The sequence below is a fragment of the Myxocyprinus asiaticus genome, chromosome 33 (genome assembly GCF_019703515.2).
Source record: "Myxocyprinus asiaticus isolate MX2 ecotype Aquarium Trade chromosome 33, UBuf_Myxa_2, whole genome shotgun sequence".
Lineage (NCBI taxonomy): Eukaryota > Metazoa > Chordata > Actinopteri > Cypriniformes > Catostomidae > Myxocyprinus > Myxocyprinus asiaticus.
The window spans coordinates 17859645-17886673 of NC_059376.1; the positions used below are offsets into that span (position 1 = coordinate 17859645).

General features: G+C 37.6%; 1 protein-coding gene across 4 annotated transcripts; it reads left to right on the forward strand.

Annotated features, from left to right (window-relative positions):
* Nucleotides 1-3499: 3499 nt before the first annotated feature.
* Nucleotides 3500-26928, forward strand: LOC127424151 (ras association domain-containing protein 2-like). Of its 4 annotated transcripts, none has more exons than XM_051669095.1 (10): nucleotides 3500-3685; nucleotides 13113-13196; nucleotides 15554-15629; nucleotides 16414-16565; nucleotides 21116-21213; nucleotides 21310-21452; nucleotides 21549-21702; nucleotides 22266-22387; nucleotides 22528-22625; nucleotides 26040-26928. In XM_051669095.1, the coding sequence occupies exons 2-10, from the start codon at nucleotides 13144-13146 to the stop codon at nucleotides 26107-26109; spliced, it is 966 nt and encodes a 321-aa protein (XP_051525055.1). In that variant the 5' UTR covers nucleotides 3500-3685; nucleotides 13113-13143; the 3' UTR covers nucleotides 26110-26928. The 4 variants fall into 4 exon arrangements, with proteins under 4 accessions (XP_051525055.1, XP_051525056.1, XP_051525053.1 ...); XM_051669096.1 differs by lacking the exon at nucleotides 3500-3685 and adding an exon at nucleotides 5634-5685; XM_051669093.1 differs by lacking the exon at nucleotides 3500-3685 and adding an exon at nucleotides 9505-9642.
* The last annotated feature ends 101 nt before the right edge of the window (nucleotides 26929-27029 follow it).

Consider the following 27029-nt stretch of genomic DNA (forward strand, 5'->3'; position numbering starts at 1 on the left):
ACTGGGTTAGCCTGTCTCTATCTTTTGGGTAGTCGACTTGTCCCCAAAGGGCCGTTCGACACTCATAACTATGTTGGGGGAGGTTACGTGTCGGCCTGGTGGGCTGGCTACGAGGCACACAGTTGTCTGCCTGTCACATACCGCCAGTTCACATAACACAGTTCAGCCACACAGTTTTTTATAGGGACCCCTAGTGTCACTACATCGACACAACGTCGAGTGAGTGACAGATAGGGAACGTCATGGTTACTTGCGTAACCTCTGTTCCCTGATGGAGTGAATGAGACATTGTGTCCCTCCTGCCACAATGCTGAACTACCCGCTCAAATGGATAAAATAACTCAGTTTCATCACTCAGCATAAAACCTGAATGAGTGGTTGCATACCAGCTCCTTTTATACCCATATGTCCGGGGGAGTGGCATGCAAATACCACTTGCCAATTTTCATTGGCCTTTTATCAAAGACCAGAGGTTTCTTGGGCTCCCAAGAGTGACCCCTAGTGTCACTACATCGAAACAACGTCTCGTTCCCTCCATCAGGGAATGGAGGTTACGCAAGTAACCATGACGTTTGCAAGCACACATGCACATATGTGAACACCAACATGTAAGAAAGCATGTAATTCTCAAAGAGTTTGTGTGTGTTCATGTGTGTGTGTGCAGGTGTGCATGTGTGTGTATTTGTACGTGCACAGATCCGAGGCCTTTATGTTTGCACGCACACATGCACATACAGTATGTGAACACGAACATACTCTTAATACTCAAAGAGTGCATGTAAGTGCGCATGTGTGTGTGTTTGTGTGGTAATGTTGGATGGATGAATGGATGCTGGATGCAGTTCAGGGTAGGATAAAGTTCATCTCTGTGAAAAAAAGCATGTAATACTCTAATAATAAGTTTGTGAGTGTACGTGAGCATGTGTGTGTTTGTGTGTGCGTGCGCATGTGTGTGTGTGTTAGTGCACATGTGTGTATGTGTCTGAGGCCTTTAGGTCCGAGGCCTTAATGTTTGCAAGCACACATGCAGATACTGAAAGTAAACATGAACATGCTCCTGAACACTCAATTTTTCTCTTATTTTTGATCTCCCCCATTCATTTTCAATGGCCGGTCATTTTTGACCGGGAACACCTCAAGTGAGACTTTGTGCCATTTTGTACAAAATAAAAGCATTTCAATACAAACTTCCTGGTTAAACATTAAAGCACACTAGCATGATAAACAGTACATAATGTTTTCATATTTGATTTAATATTGCCAAAATTATCCACAAATAATTATTTTTTTCACTCAAAAACAGAGGTGCGTAAGCTCAGGTCAGTGAGGCCTATGATCAATAAGTTCCAAAAAGAAATACAAAACCTGTGCTAATTGAAAGAATATAATCCAATAGTTTATGATAATATAGCATAATGAGAGATTTATAAGCATTTTTTATAGGCCGGTCATTTTTGACCGGGAACACCAAAAGTGTAACCAGGTGGAATGTTTCAAAATGTTCACTCAAGCAGCTATCAAACAGTCATGACATTTGAAACATTTGTGAATGAAACTGTTTACTCAAGGGTCTTGTAGTGTTTAACTGCCGCATCTTTCATAAAAGTTCCTTTGCAAAGCTTGAATCATATTGTGACTGGTTCGCAAACAATCCATGCTGATATGAGCTGAAAATATAGCACAGATGGGTGCAAATACGGTCCAGGACGCCTTCAAAACAACAGGAAACAGCACAGCTGAATGAAACACAATGGTCTCCTATACAGAGTTCGAACTTGATATCGCATCTTTTAAAAGCAGTGCAAGATGCATGATAATGGTCAAAGCCGTTCATCTAGTGTAGAAAAGCATTTAAATCCAGATACGCATATGAAGGTGTCCTGTGTAAGTCCACTTTGCTGTAAATGAATCTCCCATGACAGGCCTTCTCTCCTCTTCACCTGTATGACTGACTGTGAACACCAGTGGGCGGGGCCGATGGTGCAATGATGAAAAATAGAGGTGCGTCCCAAACTGCACACTTCTGCACTATCCTATACCATTTTGTAGTGTAAGTAGTGCAAGTAGTACGTTTACACTGAAAATGCAGCAAAAAGAAGTGTATTTTAATTACCCGGATGATGCACTTTTTCAACTGTCAAAACAGAGTGTGGAATGTTGGACACTTCATGCACTCAGTGCACGTTGCTTGCCGTACGAAGGGACAAGTTACCTGGTTGCACTGCTGTTCTGACAAAACAATTGTAAATAATGAAGAATGTTGCAGCTGGCGAAGCTTCAGTGGATACAGCACCTTACAAATGTGAGGTGAATGCTTTACCATCACCCAAGCTGTATGAATATGTATGTTGTTTAAGATACAAGTGTTGAAGTGATGTTAGCTAAAGCATCTGAAACGTCACTTCCATTAGCAGTTAAACGGCAAATGCTTCCATGTAGTAAAAACCGTTAAGTGTTCCATTTGGGACGAAACTACACTTTGAAAATTCACAAACTACACGGTTAAGTGCATAGTATATTTTAAAAGTGCATAGTGTATAGGATGTCATTTGGGGCACAGTTTAGGTGTTGATGTCTTGCTAAAGGGAGTCATGTCAAACATTATTTAGCAGAGGTGGGCCACTTCTATTAAAATGAATGGGAGAAATTGGAACGCTCAACCAAGGAGCTCTAGTGCCCAACGGCCAACGGATGTAGAACGGAAGCCTCGCCTTACAGTTAAAAGAGACAATCACTTTTTAGATACAGACATCGCCTGTCAATCAACTCTAGAAAGTGCATGCGCATTAGCGATACAATCCGGGAAAATTACGTTTTTTTAGTGTAATATGAGGTAAAGAAGCAACATTTTTTATTCCAGTATTGTCAGATTTTATTGCTAATTTGAAATATTTTCTTTGATCGTAACCTTGACCAACCGTTTTTGAGATTTTTGTCTTTCCCCATTCAAGCAGATAGGAGCTGCACTGGCATGAATGGAAATAGGCTCCCGAGAGCATCCCAAAGATGACCGACAGTGGACTGACTTGCTAGAAAGACTTTGGTCATATATATATATTTGGTCCTTGTGAGGTCACAAATTCCACAAATTCCAAACAGTGGTGTCTAGAGTCTGGTTTAAATAAATGATGTTTTTCTATTAAGGAGGAAGTTTTCAGTTCTGAAACTTACAGTATGTATTTATAAAACAATGACCTCTTATATGTCAAAAGATCAAGTTAAATTTGATTCCTCATGACCCCTTTAAAGTTTGAAACAACTATGTAAGCATCTGCTTCTGAGGCTATTTTTCTTACTGTATCGGGCTATTGTTTTGTTATTCCCTACTGTACTAAACGCATATGTGTTATCCATTACTAAAGGAGCAGTGCGAACAAAGGGGCGTCAATAGAGCGCGCTTACTGGCTGAACCGCTATCTGAGGTCTGTAACAACAGATGGGGTATTCCTCCTCAGACGCCCCTCTAAAGCTCCGATTGTTCCCGATGTGTGCACAGAGAAGCTCAAACCGGTCCGAGTTGGAGTATTCGAGCCCTGGATCGGAGCATTAGATAGCGGATCGTAAATTTGTCTAGTAGTGGCTGGACATGTATATGCAAAGATAGGATTAAAAACACTCCAAAATCTGATCTGAGAAACGCGTATCGTGACATCGTGCATCTGGGGAGCAGAGATCAGCGCACGTGGTGAGAGGGGTGGATTGTTTGTGTGCACTGTTCTCAAAATGCTACGAGTTACTCAATACTTACTAGAGATGCAGATATGTTCATTTTTCCCATTCGCTGTATTATACTGTCATTTGTTTACAACTTTGTATGGTAATGTGTAACGTGCAATTATTGGCTATTGAAATTCTTTGAGAATGTCTTACTGGAAATGTAATTTAATATTCTGGCGTCAGATTACGCTACCATCTGTGCATTCATGTCAAGCAAATAATATGTGTTTAACATTTATAATAATAATAATAATAATAATAATAATACAAACTAATAACAATAAAAAAAAGCCCTTGGGAAGAAGTGAGTCGCCTGAGTTCTGTGTTACCAATGGGAAATAATTATGCACTGAACTGACTCACTCGTCTATAGTTGCCTGTTACCATGTCTAGTGAGATTACATAACGATTCTTGCCTCATAGCCAAAACATCTTCAAAATGATAGTTCACCCTAAAAATTCTGACAACCTTTACTCACCCTCATGACATTCCAAACTCGTACGATGTTCCTTTCTTCTGTGGAACACAAAAGGAACTGTTCATACTGCTATTTCTATGAAATCAAAGCCTAAAAATTTTTCACCAGGAGCTGTCAAGCTTAAAAAATGACAAAAGTATCATAAAATTATTATTATTATTATTATTATTATTATTTTGTAGCTGTTGTGCACTATATTCCAAGTCTTCTGAAGCTATACAATAGCTTTGTGTGAGGAACAGACCTAAAAAGTATTTGCTAGAAATGTAGCCATCTGCCAAAAGGTTTAAAGGAATAGTTAACCCAAAACTGAAAATTCTCTCATCATTTACTCGCCCTCATGCCATCCCAGATGTGTATGACTTTCTTTCTTCTGCTGAAAATAAGCAGAGATTTTTAGAAGAATAGTTCAGCTCTATAGGTGCAATGCAAGTGAATGGTGAGCATAATTTTGAAGCTCAAAAAATCATATAAAGACAGCATAAAAGTAATCCATTAGACTCCAGTGGTTTAATCTATATCTAAAATAGCAGTTAAATCTAGCAATATGATAGATGTGGGTGAGAAACAGATCACTATTTAAGTCTTTTTTTAAATTATTATTTTTTACTATAAATTCTCCTCCCTGTCCCGTTTGTGGTGATATGCATTAAGAATGTGAATCGCCAAAAACAAAAAAGAATGTGAAAGTAGAGATTTATAGTAAAAAAAATACTTAAATGTTGATTTGTTTCTCTCCCACACTTATAATATCGCTTCTGAGGACATGAATTTAAGCACTGGGGTCATATGGATTACTTTTATGCTGCTTTTATGTGCTTTTTGAAGCTTCAAAGTTCTGTTCAACATTCACTTGTATTGTACAGACCTGCAGAGCTGATATATTCTTCTAAAAATCTTCATATTTGTTCAACAGAAGAAAGAAAGTCATACATCTGTACTGGCATGAGGTTGTGTAAATGATGAGAGAATTTTCATTTTTGGGTGATCTATCCCTTTAAATCTCATTTGCACATTTAATTTTGTTGCATGGAAAAGAGCAGCCTAGACATTCCACATCTCCTTTTGTGTTCCACAGAAGGCAACAACAGAAAGTTTAGAGTGACACGAGGGTGATCAACATTCCAGGATTCCCTCTCTTCGTTTTTGCAAACTAAACAACTGCATCTCTTTATTTTTGTTAAGTGAACAACAAAGGCATTTCAGTTCTATTAAAGTTTGCTTGGATTCATGTGTTGGTACAAATAAGTTACTCATTACCGGACTGACTTTAATGATGCCACAGATGCAGTCTAACTTTAATGCATGGTATTCGGATCTCGGTCAAATATGACATCACATTTTCCATTCTGCAGATTGTGAAGTAGTTGTGTTCGGTCTTCTGTCTCATATTTCATAACTCCACAGAGTCACAGATACACACAGCAGCAGCCATCAGTAAACACCACGACAACTGTGATAGAGCATGCTAGTAAACACCTGAAAGAAGGTAAGGAAGAAGAAGGGAAGAGGGAGCAGATGTGTGACTTTTGACATTGTTGGACAAAGCTTGTTGGTCCGTAAGTGTTTTCCAGGTTGCCTTGGCAATTTAAACAATGGCCGAGCTATAGTGTTTGTGAGGAGATGCTGGTTGGGGGAGGTGAGGGAATAGTTTGTTGCTGCATTACTTTCCTTGTACGAGTGTTTGTGTGTGTTATGGAGGAAGGCCAGGAAATAGCATTGGGAGATCTTGGCCAGGATCTTAGAGACAGAGTTTAGTTAGTGGTCACTTTAGATTTGGACAACAAGGGGGGAACTATCATGTCAGCGGGAAGGAAGAAAGGGATGGAACAGTGGCGGTTATTGGATTAAAGTCATTGCAAACAATAGAATGGAAAAACATGAACAAAGAGATGTTCGCTAACAGATACTGTAAAAGAATGGAAGAAGGGCATAGTTTGGTTAGAGTGGTTTATGCATAGACCACAGCTTCCATCCTGACTGTACCACTTCCACAGCCTGTTCTAGTGAACTCCCTAAAATCTTTATATATTTTTTTAATTTATTTTTTTCTCTCGTTTTCTCCCCAATTTGGAATGCCCAATTCCCAATGCGCTCTAAGTCCTTGTGGTGGCGTAGTGACTCGCCTCAATCCGGGTGGCAGAGGACGGATCTCAGTTGCCTCCATGTCTGAGACAGTCAGTCCGCACATCTTATCACGCGGCTTGTTGAGCGTGTTACTGTGGAGACATAGCGTGTGTGGAGGCTTCATGCTGTTCTCTGCGGCATCCACGCCCAACTCACCACGCGCCCCACCGAGAGCGAGAACCACATATTATGGCAACCATGAGGAGGTTAACCCAACGTGACTCTACCCTCCCTAGCAACCGGGCCAATTTGGTTGCATAGGAGACCTGGCTGGAGTCACGCAGCACGCCCTGGATTCGAACTTGCGACTCCAGGGGTGGTAGTCAGTGTCTTTACTTGCTGAGCTACCCAGGCCCCTCCACCCTCAAATTTAACATATGCGCCCAGACATTTCATTATTCGTAATTAAGCATATTCGTTGTTATTATTATGCAGAATTGATTTTTAGGGAGGAAAGGAGGAATAGTTGCAAGTGTCCAAAAAACTGTGTGTAAAAATGTTCTTTTCCATTCATTTTTCATAGACTCTGCTGACATATTAAATGGTAGAGTGCATAGCTCACAAGACGTGGTGCTCAAATAGTTTGACTGCTGTTCCAGTAAAAAAAAATATGATTGATTGGCTTTGCATTGCACAGAGTAAAGGGAGGTTATGTCGCAATGAGGACAGAAAGGCATTTTTTTTTTATTTTATTGTATTATAGTAATAACAGAGTTCCCACAGTCACGGAAAACTTTTCCAGGCCTGAAAAATCTTGGAACTTCATAAAATCTTATATAAATATTTATGGTGGAAATACATATTCTAGGTTTTTTGTTTTTGTTTTTGTTTTTTTCCATTCTAAAATACTTCCTAAATTAGATACTGCTCTTGATTAGAGTTAAATGCAATTAAACTTAAATGCAAGCCATAGTGATGTCGGATTTGTGAGCGAATCATTCTTTTGAGTCAGATCTTGCCAATGAATTGGTCAAAATGTTTCAGATTCAATAACAGATTCATTAATTAATCAATCTGAATCAAAATCAAAATAAATAAATAAAAAAAAAACCTGTATCCAATAATCTCAAATGACTGGAAATTCCATGGAAAAGTCATTGGTCAAAAAGGATGATAAGCCTATAATAATAGAAGGGGTAAATTTTCCCGACCACAGTTGATTAAACACTGTAAAAAGTGTCTGTGATTTTAACAGTAAAAGAATGTAAAAATGCTACAGTAACAACAATAACAGAAAACAGTTAACTGGTTAATGTGTAGCTACCTTAACATGTACGGTAAAAAATGATGACATTTTTAACAATACAATACATGTAATTGTACTGTAAAATATTGTGTTATTAACGGTAAAAATGTATGTTATGTTTAACAAGAGAATACATTTACTTTTTACTGTAAACTATTGTTAAAATTACTGTGAAAAACAATAATCGGGCATTCCCAGAAGTTCCTGCGTGACCTATCACATTTAATTATATTTTGGGGGAATAATTTTTTTCTTCTTATTTATAATATCAGTTATGTACATTGGGGCATTCTGTGTTATATTTTATGTAGTTTAGTTAATGTTTATTGCATTGTTTTAGTGTCACGTGTGATAGCCTGATGGTGTTTTGTGTTTGGGTGGGCAACACTGTGCACTGTCTCTAAGTATATTAAGTATTGCTCCTGGAAGGGCCATTCTTGATGAGTTTTAAGTCATCATGTGGCCTTTTGCAGTTAATATGGTGATTAACAATACATTTTAGAGTGAAAAGCAGACTTTTATAGTTCCAGAAGTATAGTACATCAGATTTATATCATATAATAATATAAACGCTAGTGAACCGTAAATTATAAAGGCATCAAAATTACATCCTGTAAAGCCTGAAACCATGTCATCATCAGCTGCCGGTATTTTACTGTAAATTTAACAGTTTGGTTTTTTTTTTACAATGAAGGAGAAATTAAAAGTAATGTAGTATCAGTAAAAGTAAAGAAGATAAAATAAGTTAATATAGGATTGTGAAATTTTAGTTTCAGTCAATGCCAGCATTCACTCTTTGTTGGGACATGATGGTACATGCAACTATATCTTCTGCTTAAAGTGTTTTATCACTGTTTTTCTGATGGTTCTCCTGTTCTTTCTATTCAGGGTGTCTTGAATCGACTTATTGGCCTTGCATAGTGTTGTTTTCTACTTCACAACTTTTTCTGATGTACAGTATGTACACTAATGTGCTTGCCCTCTTTTAATCAACACCTGACATCTTATGCCCATTATCTATTGGCAATGACTTTGGATGTTTATCAAAGACTAATAACTCTTATATTGATAATCTGTAGGCCTAACAGGACTATATTTAGGATATTAAATATTAATGTAAGTATAAGCTGCTCTGGGTCGATTGGTATTGAATATTTCATCATCTCATTATTGAGCGCAGCGAGTGTTGAGAAGGGGCCCGTTCCCTGTCACAGACACACACTAACACTTTTTACAAATACTTAAATAAGCACAATAGGTCAAGATGTTGGTGTTGATAAGAAAACATGCCTGTACAAAATAGAGACCCCATTGTTTGCTTGTGGGATAATGATCTTGATGAAGGATAATCATGTTGGAGTTTTGTCATGGACTGAATAGGGCCATTACCTGTTCCCTTTGGGGTTCACTTGGACAGCAACTGCAGTCTGTTTGTGTGTGTATGTACAGTACTTTGTTATAGTTTGGGGACGTTCAAAGACATCCTCAATTGGAAAGTCGATACATACAAAATCAAATACTGTTTTTTAAAGTTTTAAAAATGGAAAAAGTTTTCTTTTAGGCCCCTGAAGTAAAACATTTAGCATTTTTAGGGTTAGGGTTATTCTATAGTAAATATTTAACTTAAATAATTAGTCTATATAGCATGTCCCCATTTAGATATTCTAAGTCAACGTGTGTATAGGAACAGGTAGAATAGCCGTTGGGTTTGATGTGCTTTTATCTATATTTATGCTAAGTAGTTCTACTAAAGTGATTCTTTTGTTGATATTTAATGAGAGTGGATGTGTGTGTATTATGTCTATGCATAATGATATCTGTGAACTTGAGAGACAGACAGAGGGGGGGAGAGAGAGAGATACAGGGAGGGAGGCAGACAGCAAAACACCAGTGTGACATTAGGGAAGTCAAAGACTTGAAAGCCTCATGTCAGTTTCCGTTGTGCAAATCAGAAAGAGGAAGAGAGTAGGAGAGCGAAGCACTTTAAATCTATGTGTAACACGAGTTCACCGCTTGCCAAGGCTTTATAGACCACCAGACGGTCAACTGCAAAAGACCTGTTTCCAAAGTAAGGTAATATCCATTCAGTTTCTTTTAGTTTGAGAAACCACAGAATATATAGAGATATTAGTGCAAATGATTACTTGTTCTGTCTGTTGATTGTTGTCTGGATATTAAAATAAGCGTCATACCATCAAATGTGGTTGATTCAGATGAAGAGGAATAAATGCAGGAAGGTAAACACAGCTTTACTGGCATAAACATTTTCAAAATGTCTAAAGCATATACAGTACCAAAAATTGACAATACAGAAAGTAAATAATTAACATTTCAGTGTTTTTCAGTATTTGTCATTTTGTTATGGTAAAATGGGCATAGTTCCAAAAACCAATGCTTTTCCAGATGTTTCAGAGTTTGTCTGAATAAAGAGTACAGTTTGCACTTTATCACTCTTACGTGTTGTGAAATGACAGGCTGGGCTGATCTAGTCACTGCAATGTCTCACTAACACTTTCAGTTCCCTCAACATTTACATTAGTATTAGCTAAATGGCAACTGTGGAAATGCATCTGTTTGAAAAAAAAAAAAAAAACAGGAATATTTGTGAAGCTTGTTAAAGGTCTGGTTTGACTCGAGCTAGACTGCGGAGGGTTAGAAGCATTGTCACTTATGTTCAGTTGTTGTAACAGCAGAGTAACAGCATCCCTGTTGTCCTGCACCTGTCTTCATCTCCGGAAGCTTCTGTAAAGCCCTTTCAGCTGGCTAGGAAGGAAGCCTTGAGTAGAACAGTTGGTAATGTGCCAGGGTAATCTCCAAAGAGGAATATATTTGTCAGCTACTGTTTAGTGTGTTTAGTCTGGTTTTGCACAGTTTTTAGAGATGTAAAAGCTGTTTATAATTTTCTGACGACACTTTTTTAATGAACAATTTCCCTTAATTGTTTTGTATGTAAACAATTCATGATCTGAAGAAAGGTTCAGACTGAATTTGCATGTTTTGCTATACATACTTTTTAGTTCTCCATACAGAAGGAACAGGGCCATTTCAGACATTTCTGGCACCCTAGGCGAGATCCCTATTGGCACCCCTGTTCTGGGGGGTGAGGGGGTGTTTGGGGAGCGTGCCAGTGGCCTCCTCTTTGGCGCCCCCCCCCCCAGCAGATGGCACCCTAGGCGACCGCCTAGTTCGCCTATGCCTAGTAATGGCCCTGAGAAGGCACCACATGCCCATTAAAGTCTATTTAGACTAATAGGAAGTGGATTTAATAGGAACTTGTATTGTATGTTAATGAAGTGGCAAAGCGCAATTTGCTATTTTGCTGAGAAATAGCTCATTGTGCTAAGACGTTTGAGCAGCACATATTATCTCGGTGCAAAGTCTAAACTAATTTTCTTGCATTTGCGGTTTGGGAATTCCACCAGCAGATGATATTAAAGAGCTATTAATCACTTTTAAAACTAGCCATGATTTGTGTGTCAATATGATTAATAATAGGTTTATTTTGTATAGCGCGTTTCCAAAGCTAAAGGATGCTGTACAGATATTGTGGGAGAGAAGCACAGAATTTTTCAATCAGGTGAAACACGGGCAAGCAGGACGAGAGTCAACAGTTCCAGAGAGGCCGATAGAGTAAATCCAACATATATACATACGGTCAGGAACAATTTTGTCACAGAGCAGGGGATGCATTGCAATCAGTCCATTTACACTACCAAATTCTTATGAATGGGCTGTCTTCATTTATATCAATGTTGCTTGACAGAAAATGAAACATAAATAGAACGCAGAAGGTGCTAAAACCAGAGAAAAACCTCAGAATGAAAATACACTTGGCCCAGCCCATTAAAGGGATAGTTCATCCAAAAATGAAAATTCTCTCATGATTTACTCACCCTCTTGGCATCCCAGATGTGTATGACTTTCTTTCTTCTGCAGAATAGAAATTAAGATTTTTAGGATATATTTAATCTCTGTAGGTCCATACAATACAAGTGAATAGGTGCCAAATTTTGAAGCTCTAAAATCCACATAAAGGCAGCGCAAAAGTACTCCAGATGGCTCTGGTGGTTAAATCCATATGTTCAGACACAATACGATAGGTGTGGGTGAGAAACAGATATATTTTTGAGTCATTTTTTTTTTATTTATCACAAATTCTCCTTTCTGCCCAGTAGGGAGCGATATGCACAAAGAATGTTAATCACCAAAAACAGAAGAAGAACAATGGAAAAGTGAAACTGAAGTGGAGAGTGACTGAGCAGGGAAGATAATTTATAGTAAAAAAAGACTTAAATATTGATCTGTTTCTCAACCACACCTATCATATCTCTTCTGAAGATATGGATTTAACCACCAGAGTCATCCGGAGTACTTTTATCTTGCCTTTATGTGGATTTTGGAGCCTCAAAATTTTGGCACCCATTTACCTGCATTGTATAGACCTACAGAGCTGAGAAATTATTTTCTTCTAAAAATCTTCGTTTGTGTTCAGCAGATCAGTCTTGGATGGCATGAGGGTAAGTAAATGATGAGAGAATTTTCATTTTTGGGTGAACTAGGTCTTTAATGCTTTGCGTGCACAATTTCGCCAGCCCACTTCGCCTGCTTGCACAAAAATAATAAAACTTCATGGCCATGCCCATTGACTTTGCACTTATGACTTAAAGCATAGCACTGCATTTAAGGCATAGCACTCTTAAAATAGGGCCTATTAAACTGTATAATTTCCTAAAATGAAAATTCTGTCATCGTTTACTCATCCTCATGTTGTTCCAAACACAATGAGATTTAAAACATTTTTAGATGGCAGGATTTTCAGTGAATAACAACATGAATTTCGGTCTCTTCCTTAAACAAAGGGATTGCACAGCTTCAGAAGACTTGGAATAGAGCATGCAGATTAAATGAAGTACTTTTATTTATTTTTATTTCTATTTTTATCTTGAGAGTCTGAGCATGAGAGAGAGTAAACATTCTTCAAAATTTCTCCTTGCCTGTTCCATGGAAGATATAAGTAATTTATTTGGGTTTTTAACAACTTGAGGTTAAGTAAATGATAAAAAAAAAAAATCATTTATTGGTTAACTGTCCTTGTAAAAAATCTTTTCATCATATTATTAAACCGGCTATTTACAGTTTTGGCCCTGGCAGTCTCTCAGATGAAATCTTGTGTGGCTTGTTCTTTATCCTAGTTTACTGTGTTTTGTCTATTCTTGTCACATTCTCATGAATAGTTTACTTTTTAACAACTGTATGACTTGTAGACATTGGCTGCACGTTGGTGGGTTTGCGTGATATTAGAACAGGGCATGTGTCTCTTATCGATATATATAAAAAAATACATGAGCTAGTCTGACTGAGGGATGTGAGATGCATAAATTCTTAGTTTTTTTAAGGGTTTGTTACTTTGTTTTCTTACTCTCCTCTTGCTCTGACCTAGATATCGAAGAGTTAATTCTTTGATGTTAAATAAAGGAACAGAAACAGAATATTCAACATCTCTCTCTGTCTGTTTTCTTCTCCCTTTTCCTCTCTCTCTCTAGAGTCCTTCCATGCAGTCGTGGCTGGGATAAAATGGATGACAGGAATGATGGAGTGCGATTTGGAGAGAACAAATTCATCAGCAAGTGAGTATAGTGAGCTTTTAAAATCACTCCATAGACAACTGAACAAAATGTTTTACTTTTTATTGTACTGTAACCACTTACATTCTGTAATAATATATGTACTATTGTGTTGTACATGACCTCCTTTAGTTCATATCTGAAAGTGAACAGGACATGAGGTATGGAGGACTAGGAGTGCAACTTAAAACATTTTATCAGTTTATTACTTTGAAAATAAAACTGACCATAAATCATTTTAAAAATAGAAATTTAAAATGATTAATTGAATTTATGTTTAAATTGTTTGTACAAATATACAATTACATATAACAATCCAATAAATAAATCAAAAGTAATTCATTCATTTTAATATTAATTCAAATTTAAAAACTTTTAAAGGGGAAATGTATCATTTTTGGGATATTCAAATGCTTTGTCCTATCTCACCTTAATATGCAGAGTAAACTAGAAGTAAACCATTCGTAGGTTGAATCGCCTGAAAAATGAGAACACTTTGGCTCTGTAACACTTTTAAAGGGATAGTTCACCCAAAAATAAAAATTCTCATTTCTCACCCTCATGCAAGTGAATAGTGATCAGACATTTGTAGCTCCAAAAATCACATAAAGGAAACATAAAAGTAGTCCATATGACTCCAGTGTTTAAATCCATATCTTTTTAAGTGATATAATAGGTGTGGGTAAAAAAGGTAACAATATTTATGTTAAATCTCCACTTTATCTTTCAGTTTCAGATGTGAAAGTGGCACCGCATGTGACATTCAGATGTAAAAGTGAAGGTTAAAAGTGGAGATTTAAAAGGAAAAAAGGACTTAAATTTTGATCTGTTTCTTACCCATACCTATTATATTACTTCTGAAGATATGGATTTAAACACTGGAGTCTTATGGATTACTTCTGTTTCCTTTATGTGATTTTTGGAGCTACAAAGGTCTGGTCACCACTCGCTTGTATTGAATGGACCTGCAGAGCTGAGATATACTAAAAATCTTTGTTTGTGTTCTGCAGAAGAAAGAAAGTCATACACATCTGGGATGGCATGAGGGTGAGTAAATGATGAGAGAATTTTCATTTTTGAGTGAACTATCCTTTTAAAGCATTTCTGTTTGTTTTGAGCATTTTGACAGGCCCCCGACATAAAAACATTGGCTCAACCAATAGTGTGCGTTTAGGGTGGGGCTTTCATATTTTGTCATCCAGTGGCAGATGGGGGAGTGTCTGAGACGCGTGTTTAAAAACAGTCTTTTGTTTGTTTGTTTATTTAAGAAAATACCGGTGATTTATTTTTGCAGTTCTGTTTGGTGATGCTAGTGGCACAGAAATCAGACACTTTAAAAACTGTTGGGCAGTTGGTTTTCTTTATCCATTTGCCAACTTAGTTAACTTAAAGAAACCTTTTAAAAAATTCATTTTTAAGATTTATACATTTGTATGAAAAATTTTCATCACAATTAATTGTGTAGTCTTTAAATAATATACATTCAGAATAAATGAAAGATTATTAATTAAAAATAAAAGTATTTAATTCAAATTAATGAAGAGTATAAACCTTAAAAACTTAAGTTTTAAGCATATACAGTTTTGTAAGTGGCAAAGCAACTACATTTGCCTTGGCATTAATTTAACCAATTCATATAAGTCAAAGGAAAATGAAAATTCTCTCATAATTTACTCACCATCATTTCATCCCAGCTGTGTATGATTTTCTTTCTTCTGCAGAACACAAACAAAGATTTTTAGAAGAATATTTCAGCTCTGCAGGTCCATACAATGGAAATGAATGGGTTTCCAGAATTCTGAAGCTTCAAAATCACATAAAAGCATCATAAAAGTAACCATATGACTCCAGTGGTTAAATCCATGTCTTCAGAAGTGATATGATAGGTGTGGGTGAGAAACAGATCAATAATTAAGTCATTTTTTTACTATAAATCTCCCACTTTCACTTTCACATTCTTTTATTTTTCGGTGATTAACATTAGTCGTGCATATAGTTACCTATTGGTCGGGGCTGGTCAAAGGTGGAGATTTATTGTAAAAAAGGACTTAATTTTTTATCTGTTTCTCACCCACACTTATCATATCACTTCTGAAGATATTAATTAAAACACCAGAGTCATATGGATTACTTTTATGCTGCCTTTATGTACTTTTTGGAGCTTAAAATTTTGGGTGAACTATCCCTTTAAGCATATTTAAATAAATATTACTTTTGCCAGAAATACTTCTTTGAGGACAGATGATCACTTAGAATTTTAAGACACTTTGTCTCACACAAAATGTTTTACATTTTAGTTTTACTTTTTAAATAGAGAATAAACTGTTGAGTGTTCAAAATAAAAAGTTTGCCCTTTACAGGAGCAGCGTTCTCTCTCATTTAAAGACCTACAATCTCTACTATGAAGGAAAGACCCTGCAGCTACGACACAGAGAGGTAAGAAAGAGACACTCCATTTTCCACTCTCCTTCTAAATACACCCTTTCAGTGAAAGGTGGGGTAGTATTTGACCCCTTCTGTGCCTTCTCAATTATTCACTATTCTCTGGGGAGTAATAAATGTCTGTGACTGGAGGGGATGTGCGTGCTAGTGTGGGGGTGATCAGACGGGCCTGCTTTTGTGTCTGCAGTTTGCTCAGGTGCTTTGGTAGTATATGTGCCAAAGGACTGTCAACTTTAGATTTGCTGCATTTCTCATTTATTACTCTCATTTATTTATTATATAAAGAAAAATGGAGACTAGTGTGTCTCTAGGTTTCTTAGAATCTTTCTGTCTGAGAAATCAGAAATCAGGTATGTATTACCACTTGATTTGTCTGGGTTACTATCTCGCTGCCCATTCATTAGAAGTTATGTGTGTTTAATACACAGCTTCCTGGAATACTTGCTTCTGATTGGTCAGTTGCGGCATTTTGTTAACAAATAAATAGTATAATGGCCTAAACTGTATATTATATATCTCCCACATTATGTCTCATAGCAATCCGTTCTCTCTTTCTTCTGACATAATACAATTATTTCTACTCAAATCAACATTTCATGTCCATTTATTTACTTTTTTTTTTTAAGTAGCTGGGTAGTTATTGGGATAATGTACAGTCAGCCGGTCATTATAGCAAAATAAACCCCTTCAAGATGATACAATACACCTTTATTTTAGGTTTTCATGATAATGACCGATTGACTGCACAATATCACTTGCATATGTATTCTCCCTGCAGGAAGAGGGGGAGTTGATCATAGAAGGACTTCTCAATATCTCATGGGGTTTGCGTCGACCAATCAGACTTCAGATGCAGGATGACCATGAGCGAATCAGACCACCTCCCTCCTCTACCTCCTGGCACTCGGGCTGCAACCTAGACAACCAGAGGTCGGACAATGGACCAAACACACATGCACTCACACACAAACATTAACACACATACATATTTAAATCAGGTCATTAACTTGCTTCATAGAGCATAGTACTGTATTTATCCTCATGTTGTATGGAGAAACTACAGCTTTGCATGCAAACTTAAGATTTCATTCAGCAAGAAATAAGTCACAGTACTGTATTTGAAGTAATTACATTATGATCACTTCACTAAACATAATGTAATGGTGATTAATCAATACTTGTTCTGTAATTTATCAACCATACTATATACTAAACATCATCTTCATGATTCATAAGCCGAGTTCTTTATAAATGCTGTAAACTGAAGTAACCTTGATACCATAGCAGCTCAGACACTGAGATCCTCCTTTGTGTTCCTGTGTTTGTTGCCATAGCAACTCTAGCCTTGTGATGACCATGCTTTCCGCATTCCACCAGTTGAAATGTTTTAGACTTCTGTGATATAAATAATGCACTTATTTCTCATTTTTCATGGTTTTGATCAACATTCTTGTCTATTTTTGCCTTGTTTCAAAGAATGGCAGCTATTCATATCTGAACAGTCCAACAGAAATGTTGTTTGCAGCACCTCCCGGGTTTGGTAAAGAGAATGAAAGAGTTTAGAAACAGAGCACTCCAGGCACTGATTTGGGCCAGAAAGGTCTCGATCATGTTATCTTAACAGGCTATTCCCAAAATCACTTGCTTTTAAGTCCAGGATTTTTTTATTGGCATGTCATGATATAACTACAATGGTTTAAAAACATAGTCCTGGCCAAAAAAAATTTATTTGATCCCCTTGACTTGTTGTTCATTTCAAAAAATTAAAGAAGATTAAAGGAATAGTGTACCCTAAAATGAAAATTTAGTCATAATTTACTCACCCTTGTGTGGTTTTAATGAATATTGCTGTCATTCTTACTCACTTTAAAGCTAAAAAAAGGACCCAAAAGTATTATAACTGTAGTCCATGCAACTTATACGTCATATTCCAAGTCTTTTGAAGGGATAGGCAATTGATTTTGGTAGGAAACAACCCGACATTTGTCATTTTTCAGTGACAATCTCGACGTCTGTTACGCGCTCATGAATGCTACAGTAGAAGCTTGTTCACAGTGGCTTGCGAATTCACATGAGAACTTGCATGTTTAGTGATAAAAACTTTTCGTGTGAATATACGAACCACTGTGAATGAGCTTCTCTCATTTGACAAAACTGCTATAGTGCCCCTTGAGGCAACACTGAGAATGCAGTGTCGCATTATGTACAGGGGTTAAATTGGGCCTGAATGGTCCAGAACGGCGTTCTGGCACCTTTGATTAAAAAATAAATAAATAAATAATATCATAGGTCAGCTTGTTTGTCAATCCATTCCATTTCTTTTATGCTCTGGTCCGGTTTTGGTTTGATACCTTTCACACAATTCGTCTGCAATTGGCTCCATTTTGCGAGTGTAATTACTCAATACAAACTTTCATTACGTTAAACTTTAAGCTTTATTTGCTCTAGTCAGTTTTGGACGCTGGTAGAGGCATCTTACATTGCATCCGGAAAGTATTCACAGCGCTTCACTTTTTCCACATTTTGTTATGTTACAGCCTTATTCCAAAATGGATTAAATTCATTATTTTCCTCAATTCTAAAAACAATACCCCATAATGACAATGTGAAAGAAGTTTATTTGAAATCTATGCAAATTTATAAAAAAAAATAAAAAAAATCACATGTACATAAGTATTCACAGCCTTTGCTCAATACTTTGTTGAAGCACCTTTGGGACCAATTACAGCCTCAAGTCTTTTTGAGTATGATGCTACAAGCTTGGCACACCTATTTTTGGGCAGTTTCTCCCATTCTTCTTTGCAGGACCTCTCAAGCTCCATCAGGTTGGATGGGGAGCGTCGGTGCACAGCCATCTTCAGATCTCTCCAGAGATGTTCAATCGGGTTCAAGTCTGGGCTCTAGCTGGGCCACTCAAGGACATTCACAGAGTTGTCCCAGAGCCACTCCTTTGTTATCTTGGCTGTGTGCTTAGGGTCGTTGTCCTGTTGGAAGATGCACCTTCGCCCCAGTCTGAGGTCCAGAGTGCTCTGGAGCAGGTTTTCATCAAGGATGTCTCTGTACATTGCTGCATTCATCTTTCCCTCGATCCTGACTAGTCTCCCAGTTCCTGCCGCTGAAAAACATCCCCACAGCATGATGCTGCCACCACCATGCTTCACTGTAGGGATGGTATTGGTCAGGTGATGAGCGGTGCCTGGTTTCCTCCAGGCATGACGCTTGCCGTTCAGGCCAAAGAGTTCAATCTTTGTTTCTCATGGTCTGAGAGTCCTTCAGGTGCCTTTTGGCAAACTCCAGGCAGGCTGTCATGTGCCTTTTACTGAGGAGTGGCTTCCGTCTGGCCGCTCTACCATACAGGCCTGATTGATGGAGTGCTGCAGAGATGGTTGTTCTTCTGGAAGGTTCTCCTCTCTCCACAGAGAAACGCTGGAGCTCTGTCAGAGTGACCATCGGGTTCTTGGTCACCTCCCTGACTAAGGCCCTTCTCCCCCGATTGCTCAGTTTGGCCAGGTGGCCAGCTCTAGGAAGAGTCCTGATGGTTCCAAACTTCTTCCATTTACGGATGATGGAGGCCACTGTGCTCACTGGGACCTTCAATGCTGCAGAAATTTTTCTGTACCCTTCCCCAGATCTGTGCCTCGATACAATCCTGTCTCGGAGGTCTACAGACAACTCCTTGGACTTCATGGCTTGGTTTGTGCTCTGACATGCACTGTTAACTGTGGGACCTTATATAGACAGGTGTGTGCCTTCCCAAATCATGTCCAATCAACTAAATTTACCACAGGTGGACTCCAATCAAGTTGTAGAAACATCTCAAGGATGATCAGTGGAAACAGGATGCACCTGAGCTCAATTTTGAGTGTCATGGCAAAGGCTGTGAATACTTATGTACATGTGATTTTTTCGTTTTTTATTTTTAATAAATTTGCAAAGATTTCAAACAAACTTATTTCACGTTGTCATTATGGGGTATTGTTTGTAGAATTTTGAGGAAAATAATGAATTTAATCCATTTTGGAATAAGGCTGTAACATAACAAAATGTGGAAAAAGTGAAGCGCTGTGAATACTTTCCGGATGCACTGTAAAGTTTTCACTATTATTTGTGTTTGCCCTAGTTTTTACATATATTTTGTGTGTTTAGCTTTTTACTTTTGGAAATGTTTGTTTGTATTCTAGTAAATATAAAGTGCACTTCACTGGTGAAAATGCTTCTATTTTGCACTCTTATATACTTGAACACATATATTCTTATTACAGATTATATTATCTGCATAACAATTTGAGGTTTAAATGTATTTGTATTTCCATATACAAAATTCAGTTCATGTCAGTTCAGCCTTTTATGCTGATAATATAATTTGTAAGAAATAATGTTTTATTATTAAATTATAAAAGGTTATTATGATTTTTGGGGGATGGGGAAGGAGTTAAATATTGATTAAAGCTTACCTGGCTTAGGGCATTGGCTGATTTTAGGGTTCCCCTATCTCTAAAATTTCAGTTTAACCCTCAATTATGTAGGACTTGTGAAGTGATCATTTCTAGAAGCTTTTCTATTCACGTGAACAGTTAAAGGACTGGTTCCTCAAAAATGAAAATTCTCTCATCATTAACTCACCCTCATGCCATCCCAGATGTATATGACTTTTGCAAGTGAATGACAACAGAACTCAGAAGGTCCAAAAGCACATAAAGGCAGCATAAAAGTAATCCATACAACTCCAGTTGTTAAATCCACATCTTCTGAAGGGATATGATAAGTGTGGGTGAGAAACAGATCAATATTTAAGTCCTTTTTGACTATAAATCTCCACCTTTGACCAGCCCCAACAAGTAAATGGCAATATGCAGAAATAATGCAAGTTGCCAAAGTTGAAAGTTGAATGTGGAAGTAAAAATTGAGATTTATAGTAAATAGGACTTAAATATTGATCTGTTTCTTACCCACACCTATCATATCTCTTCTGAAGACATGGATTAAACCACTGGAGTCAGATGGATTACTTTAAAAAATTTCATTTTGAAGTGAACTAGTCCTTTTAAGCCAGCCATACAGTAAAATTCTGTTATTGTAGACAAGATTAATGCAAGTTGTGTAATCAAAGGTTAGTTAAGTTTCCCAGCTTAACGGAAAGTCATTAAGTTACAAATGGTATTTTACAAAACACATCGAATCATGTCTGCCAGTCCTGCCGATTCATATAGACACTTCTTCTTCCACAATGTGCAGACCATACAGATGTTTACAGTTCCTTTAATAATCTTAGTTTTGCAAAACATCAAAAGTATACACCCCCTTCCACTTTCTGCTAACTGGAGCAGCAGCTATGCAATGCAGCCTTCAAAATAAACTTGTTTACAGCCAAACCTCTAATAAACACATGGATTCTGAACTTCCTCTATTGTTTTGCAGTGTAGATTGTGATTTTTTATGTTGTGGCATCGGTTTTATGTTCCTCTTTACTCATTCTCCAGCCAGGAGGGTCAGACACAGTCTCCACCTCAGGTGGAGGTCACGCTCCCTGAGGACCAATCAAACAACGGCACAACACAAGACCATGACGAAGAAGAAGGTATAACTTGTATTTGAACTAAACATTATGTGTGTCCCTGACTCGTCTTTATGATTTCATCTTCCCTGCTCATCTTCTGTTTTGTCTTTTTGGCAGAGGGGTGTGACGTCTCCTCTCAGCTTCTTAGAACCAAAAGTGATGCTGGTGTACTGAGACGGTGCACGAGGCGGTCTCCTAGTGACCAACGACGAATCAGAAGGCACAGATTTTCCATCAATGGTCACTTCTACAACCATAAGGTAACAGAGTAGATACCCATTTGTGAGTGTAATTGTTTAAAGAAAAGTTCCATCTCAGTCATCTGATCTTTTCCTCTCTCTGTCTCTCTTGTTCAGACAGCTGTGTTCACACCTGCGTATGGATCTGTAACGAATGTCAGGATAAACAGCTGTATGACCACGCCACAGGTGCTGCGAGTCTTACTGAACAAGTTTAAGATTGAGAACAGCCCAGATGACTTCGCCCTCTACCTCGTTCATACCAGCGGAGGTCAGCTGCTTTTTCCTTTGTATCTTCCTGTCTGAATAAATGAATTGACTGTGCAACACTGAATCGCCATCTAGTGGACAAAGAACAACATAACAACAAAAATTCTAGTGACTGCTAAGACAAGCATCATGATTACCATTGCCCACGGTCTGCAACACCGTTAATGCTATGGACATGAATGATACCTCAAATCCTGCAACTTATTGAGGAGAAGACATCTCACTTATGATTTTTGTCTGGTGGATGATGAAACGGGAAAAATCCCATAGACTCACATTAAAGGAGAGACTTGGGGGTGGGTTCTTTGTACTTGGGCCAGTAAGCAACCACCCAGGACACCCTACCAACCACATATCAACACAATAAATACACTCAGAACACATTAGCAACCACATAACAACTCCCATGCAACCACCCACAACACCCTTGTTTTGTAGCAGTGAGTTTTGCACGTGCAAACGCCACTAACATTTTCAATAGAAAATGTAAAAAATGTAGTTTCACATGTACTTGCATGTGCTCTGGGTTGCAAATATGATAAATATTTTATTTGTGTGTTTCAGAGCTTGTTCAGTTGAAGCGTACAGACTACCCGCTAGTGGTGAGAATACTTCAGGGACCATGCGAGCAGGTCTGCAAGATATTTCTCATGGAGCAAGACCTGGGAGAGGAGATCCCCTATGAAGTAAGTGTGTATGGTGGTGGGGGGGAGGGGGGATGTTTAAAAATCCAAGATTTCATTTCAAGATTGAACAGGTTGGTGGCAATCAAACATACAGGTATGCAGTTCACATAGCTGACTGCAGTTGCTCTCTACTGCACTAGGTGGCGCAATACATCAAATTTGAGATGCCTGTCCTGCAGAGCTTTATTACCAAACTGAAGGAAGAAGAGGACAGGGAGGTCCAGAAGTTGAGAAGCAGGTATGTTCTACGCTTTATATAAGTAGAATGGTGATGAGTGAAACAAGGCTTTCTAAAGCTTTGAATCAGTTGGTCCAATTGGTTTGCAAAATGATTCACTTTTTCATAGTGCTCACTTCACTACATGCTGAGGACATCTGCTGGTCAAATAAATGTAAATCTAATGCAAAGAATTGAGACAAAATCAGTTACAATGCAAAGTACTGTGTATCATTAATTACTTGCATATATTTAAAAAAGTATTAATTTTGTCTTCATACACTTCTAATACAATATTTAATTTTTATGAAAAATCTATTAATGATTTGGCAGAAGCTATTTGGACTAAATGCAAATAGTGGCAGATACTATTTACACCCCTAATTAAAGGTGCTGTAAGTGATTTTAGTATTCTGAAGCTTTCATGGGACTGAGCCGTTGAATAAGCCACGCCCCCTCATTCCAAAACCCCACCCTCCAGAGATAATTTTGTGACCAAAACTGAGCAAAAGAGCAGCATTGTTTGTTCCTGTGGCTTTCAAATTCAACAGTGGCACAATAGCACCCTCAACTGACAAACATTATGAATCATAGCCTCAATCCATTTCAAATACAACGCCATGAGAACGAGAAAAATGACTGACAGGTAAAAAGCGTCACATTTTTGTTTGCTGTTTACAAAGTCTACAGCTGTCACAGAGACTGGTGAGATATCTCAGGACACTTATTTCATTAATATCTTTAAGTAGGAGCAATTTTTATATACTTTTCCATGACAAAATCACTTACAGCACCATTAAATACTAACATACAATATAGGGGCATCACTGCAGTTTATTTATTGTGTTTATTCAGAGTCCCATAGACACCCTACACCAACCTCTACCCCTAAACCTAACCCTAACCTTCCCTTACAAAAATTAACCATGGTTTTACTACAGTAGCCATAGTATCACCATGGTATCTTGTAGTAAAATCATAGTAACCACAAAATTAAACATGGTTACTATATTAACACCAGATTACTGTAGTAACACCATGGGTAATTGCATTAAAACTATGAATTTCGCCAAAACACATGATTACTACAATATTACTATTGTAAAACAATGGTTAATTTACCCAGATCAAACCTTTCTTTCAACTCCCTGACCTTCACCGTGACCAAATCACTGCTAGGCAATCAACTTTTATTTATTATTATAAGTACTATTGAAGGAAATATTAAGAGTGGAGACAGGAAACAGGATGGGGAAAACTGGGGCAAAAGGGGAAATTGAAACAGGGTCATCCGTACAAGAAAAGCACATCCACACCATCTTTATACCCCACACCACTGCAGTGACACTAGGGACGCAGTTTTTCTGCAATTTCTCTGTTTTCATCAGACAATTGGAGTGCAAATAGCCGCGCTGTGTGGCAGGTGTTATTAACACCTAGTGCAAATAGTCACTCCATTATGATTCTATATCCAGTATTATCTATGAAATAAATAAAAAACAGCATTTGTTTAAAAAAAAGTATAATTATTGTAGGTCATGGACCACTATTTCAGCATTTGAACTGCAAACTTACCTAGAATTGTAATGTCTAGAACTTTGAGCTCTAGGCTGTCATGCTTGGGGTCAGATGCCTGACTAGAGGTGATTTGAAATTGGAGAACTTTTTGCTCCAGAATCTAAATTCATTCATCTATTGAATCTAGGCATATGGCTGTATTTGGTAATACGGTATATCACGGTAATTAACATGCACGATAAGGTTATAATTCTAGATAACCTTTTAGCCAAATTGTTTAGATTTTTCTGTTTGCACAGTAGTTTTTTCCATCAATTAATCAAGATTCACAAAACTGCGTGTATGCGGCATGAATGACACATGCACACTCTCCCGTGCATTCAGTCAGCCATGCAGTGCGAGTGAACTTGCGGTTATTAATTCTGTAGCAAGCGCCTAGCTATATATTAGCAACTGGCTTGCTATCCTGAAAAACATGCATACTATTGTAGCCCAGTAGCTGGCTCGATAAAATTAGTCTAGCTTTACTTTAACATTAGCCTCAGTGGTAAAGACGTTGGCTACCACCCCTGGAGTTCACTAGTTCGAATCCCAGGGTGTGCTGAGTGACTCCAGCCAGGTCTCCTAAGCAACCAAATTGGCCCGTTTGCTAGGGAGGGTAGACACAGGGTAACCCCTTGTGATCGCTATAATGTGGTTCACTCTCGGTGAGGCGCATGGTGAGTTGTGCTTGGATGCTGTGTTGGATGGCGTGAAGCCTCCACAGGCGCTATATCTCCGCAGTAACACGCTCAACAAGCCACGTGATAAGATGCGCAGATTGACGGTCTCAGACGCGGAGGCAGCTGAGATACGTCCTCTGCCACCTGGATTGAGGTGAGTCACTACACCACCACGAGGACTTAGAGCGCATTGGGAATTGGGCATTCCAAATTGGGAGAAATTTGGAATTTGGAAAAAAAAATGCAACAAAAAAAAAAAGAATATTAGCCTCAACAAGTCAAGGTCTGTCCTGATCTGTAATGATCAGTGGCCCCATGGCATAATGAACATTTAAATATTAAGACATCAACTTAACGTTATATTTGACTGTGTATCTATGGTGTTTAAACGTTCATGGGTTCTTTTCAAAGTCTTTGTTATCTGTTAATTTAAAAGTCCAGTTTAGTATTGAAAAATAAATGTGTTATTAATAGAAAAACAATAAAGTTTGTTTATCTTTCAACCCATTTTTTGTAATATAATTCAATACCGTGAAATACTGTATACCATGATAAAAGTTTGAGCAATTATCATGAAGTGCAAATTTGATACCGTCACCTCTTATTGCAGTATTATATTTCGTAGGACATTTCGGGTGACCGAAAAGAAAATCCTAAATCACAAAACTTGTTTGAATCAGTCTAATTTTGTGAACCTCAGTTCATTATAAAACTCTGACTAGAGATCAGCCAATTATGTGACACTTATTTGAGTTTCCATTTTTTGTTTAAGATAAAAATTTGACTCCACTGATGGTTAGGTTTGGGATTCGGGTTGGGTGTAGAATTAATCAAATATGCATTGTTTTCCTCTTCACTGTATTACATAATTTACAACTAAAAACTTGCTGTACAACTCACTTTCGGTGCCCATCTGTGGACATTTCTCCTGGAAACTGGAGCTTACATATGCACAAAAACACTTCCAGCTTCAGCCACTGGGAGCAGTGCTTCGAATTTCATCAAACAAAGCCAGAGTATAGCTGCAGAACTTTCCGCTAACTGTTGCCGAATTATCTGTTAAATCAATCTGGATTCGAAACAGAAGGTTCATCAGTTTTTCAAATCTTTATGAAACACGCTTCGATTTCACTCATAATTTATCATCAGCATTAAATCTCTCTCTCTCTCTCTCTCTCTCTCTCTCTCTCAATAGATACAAATACCTGCGATGTATTATTGAGAAACAGCTGCAGTGTTTACCAGAAGGTTCCACCTGTATGTGAACTTCACATCCCCACATCTTTCAGCACTCATTCTCTGTATCTCAGAGCATGTGTACCCTCTTAGTGTTAATGAAAGGGCTTCTAGACAGTTTCATTAGCACGTTACATCCTAAATAGTAAGCAGTCTAAGCCACTAATATGCATTGATATTTGCTCAGATTATGGCATTTTGCTGACCAATGAAAATGGATGGTACAGCCTGTTATATAACAATTCTTTGTATATTTGTTCTCTATATTCTTTGCATGATTTTGTGCTATAGCAAATCACATACAGGTACAGTAAAATAAAAGCACAGTCCAAAAAGCCAGGGAATTTCTATATGCGGTAATGACTGTAAATGGAGATTTTAACGACAAGCACAAAGTAACTGTGACAAGTGCTGACTATTGACGTATATTTGGTTTGTTAAAGGCCTTTTTTTTATTATTTAATTTTTTAGAAAATCTCTATTGAGTCATACTAGATTGATCATATTATATGTTGGATGTATTCAGAGGATTCAGCGGTCTGACCACAACAGCTGCCTAAACAGGAAAGCAATGTATAAATGTGACCAGAGTCTCATTTAGAGAGTGATTATAAAATCTTTTTGAAGTGTCTGTTTTAAAAATAGATGTAAATGATGGAAGTAAAAGACTGTGAATTTAAAGGGTGATTGAGAATAGAATGATCAACAAAGAGATTGTAGAATGTTGTTTGGATGTTTGTGTGTGTGTGATGTAGTGTGATTAGTATGTATGTTTGGGTACATGAATAGGACGCTTCTAGTTGCTGATAATGGGGGTTCATATTTTTTTTTTTTTTACATTTTGACAACTATTATTTACACCTATGACTAGTGTCTGTGTTGTCATATTTCATATGTTAAAACACTTCTGAAGTTTGATAACTGGCATGCCTGTAGTCTACTGTACATT

What these genes read in the sequence shown, in the direction of transcription:
- LOC127424151 (XM_051669095.1), top strand. Translation starts at nt 13,144, where the DNA reads ATGGATGACAGGAATGATGGAGTGCGATTTGGAGAGAACAAATTCATC. An exon ending in GAGAACAAATTCATCAGCAA is followed by an intron (nt 13,197 to 15,553) that starts GTGAGTATAGTG and finishes TGCCCTTTACAG; the next exon opens with GAGCAGCGTTCTCTCTCATT. An exon ending in TGCAACCTAGACAACCAGAG is followed by an intron (nt 16,566 to 21,115) that starts GTCGGACAATGG and finishes CTCATTCTCCAG; the next exon opens with CCAGGAGGGTCAGACACAGT.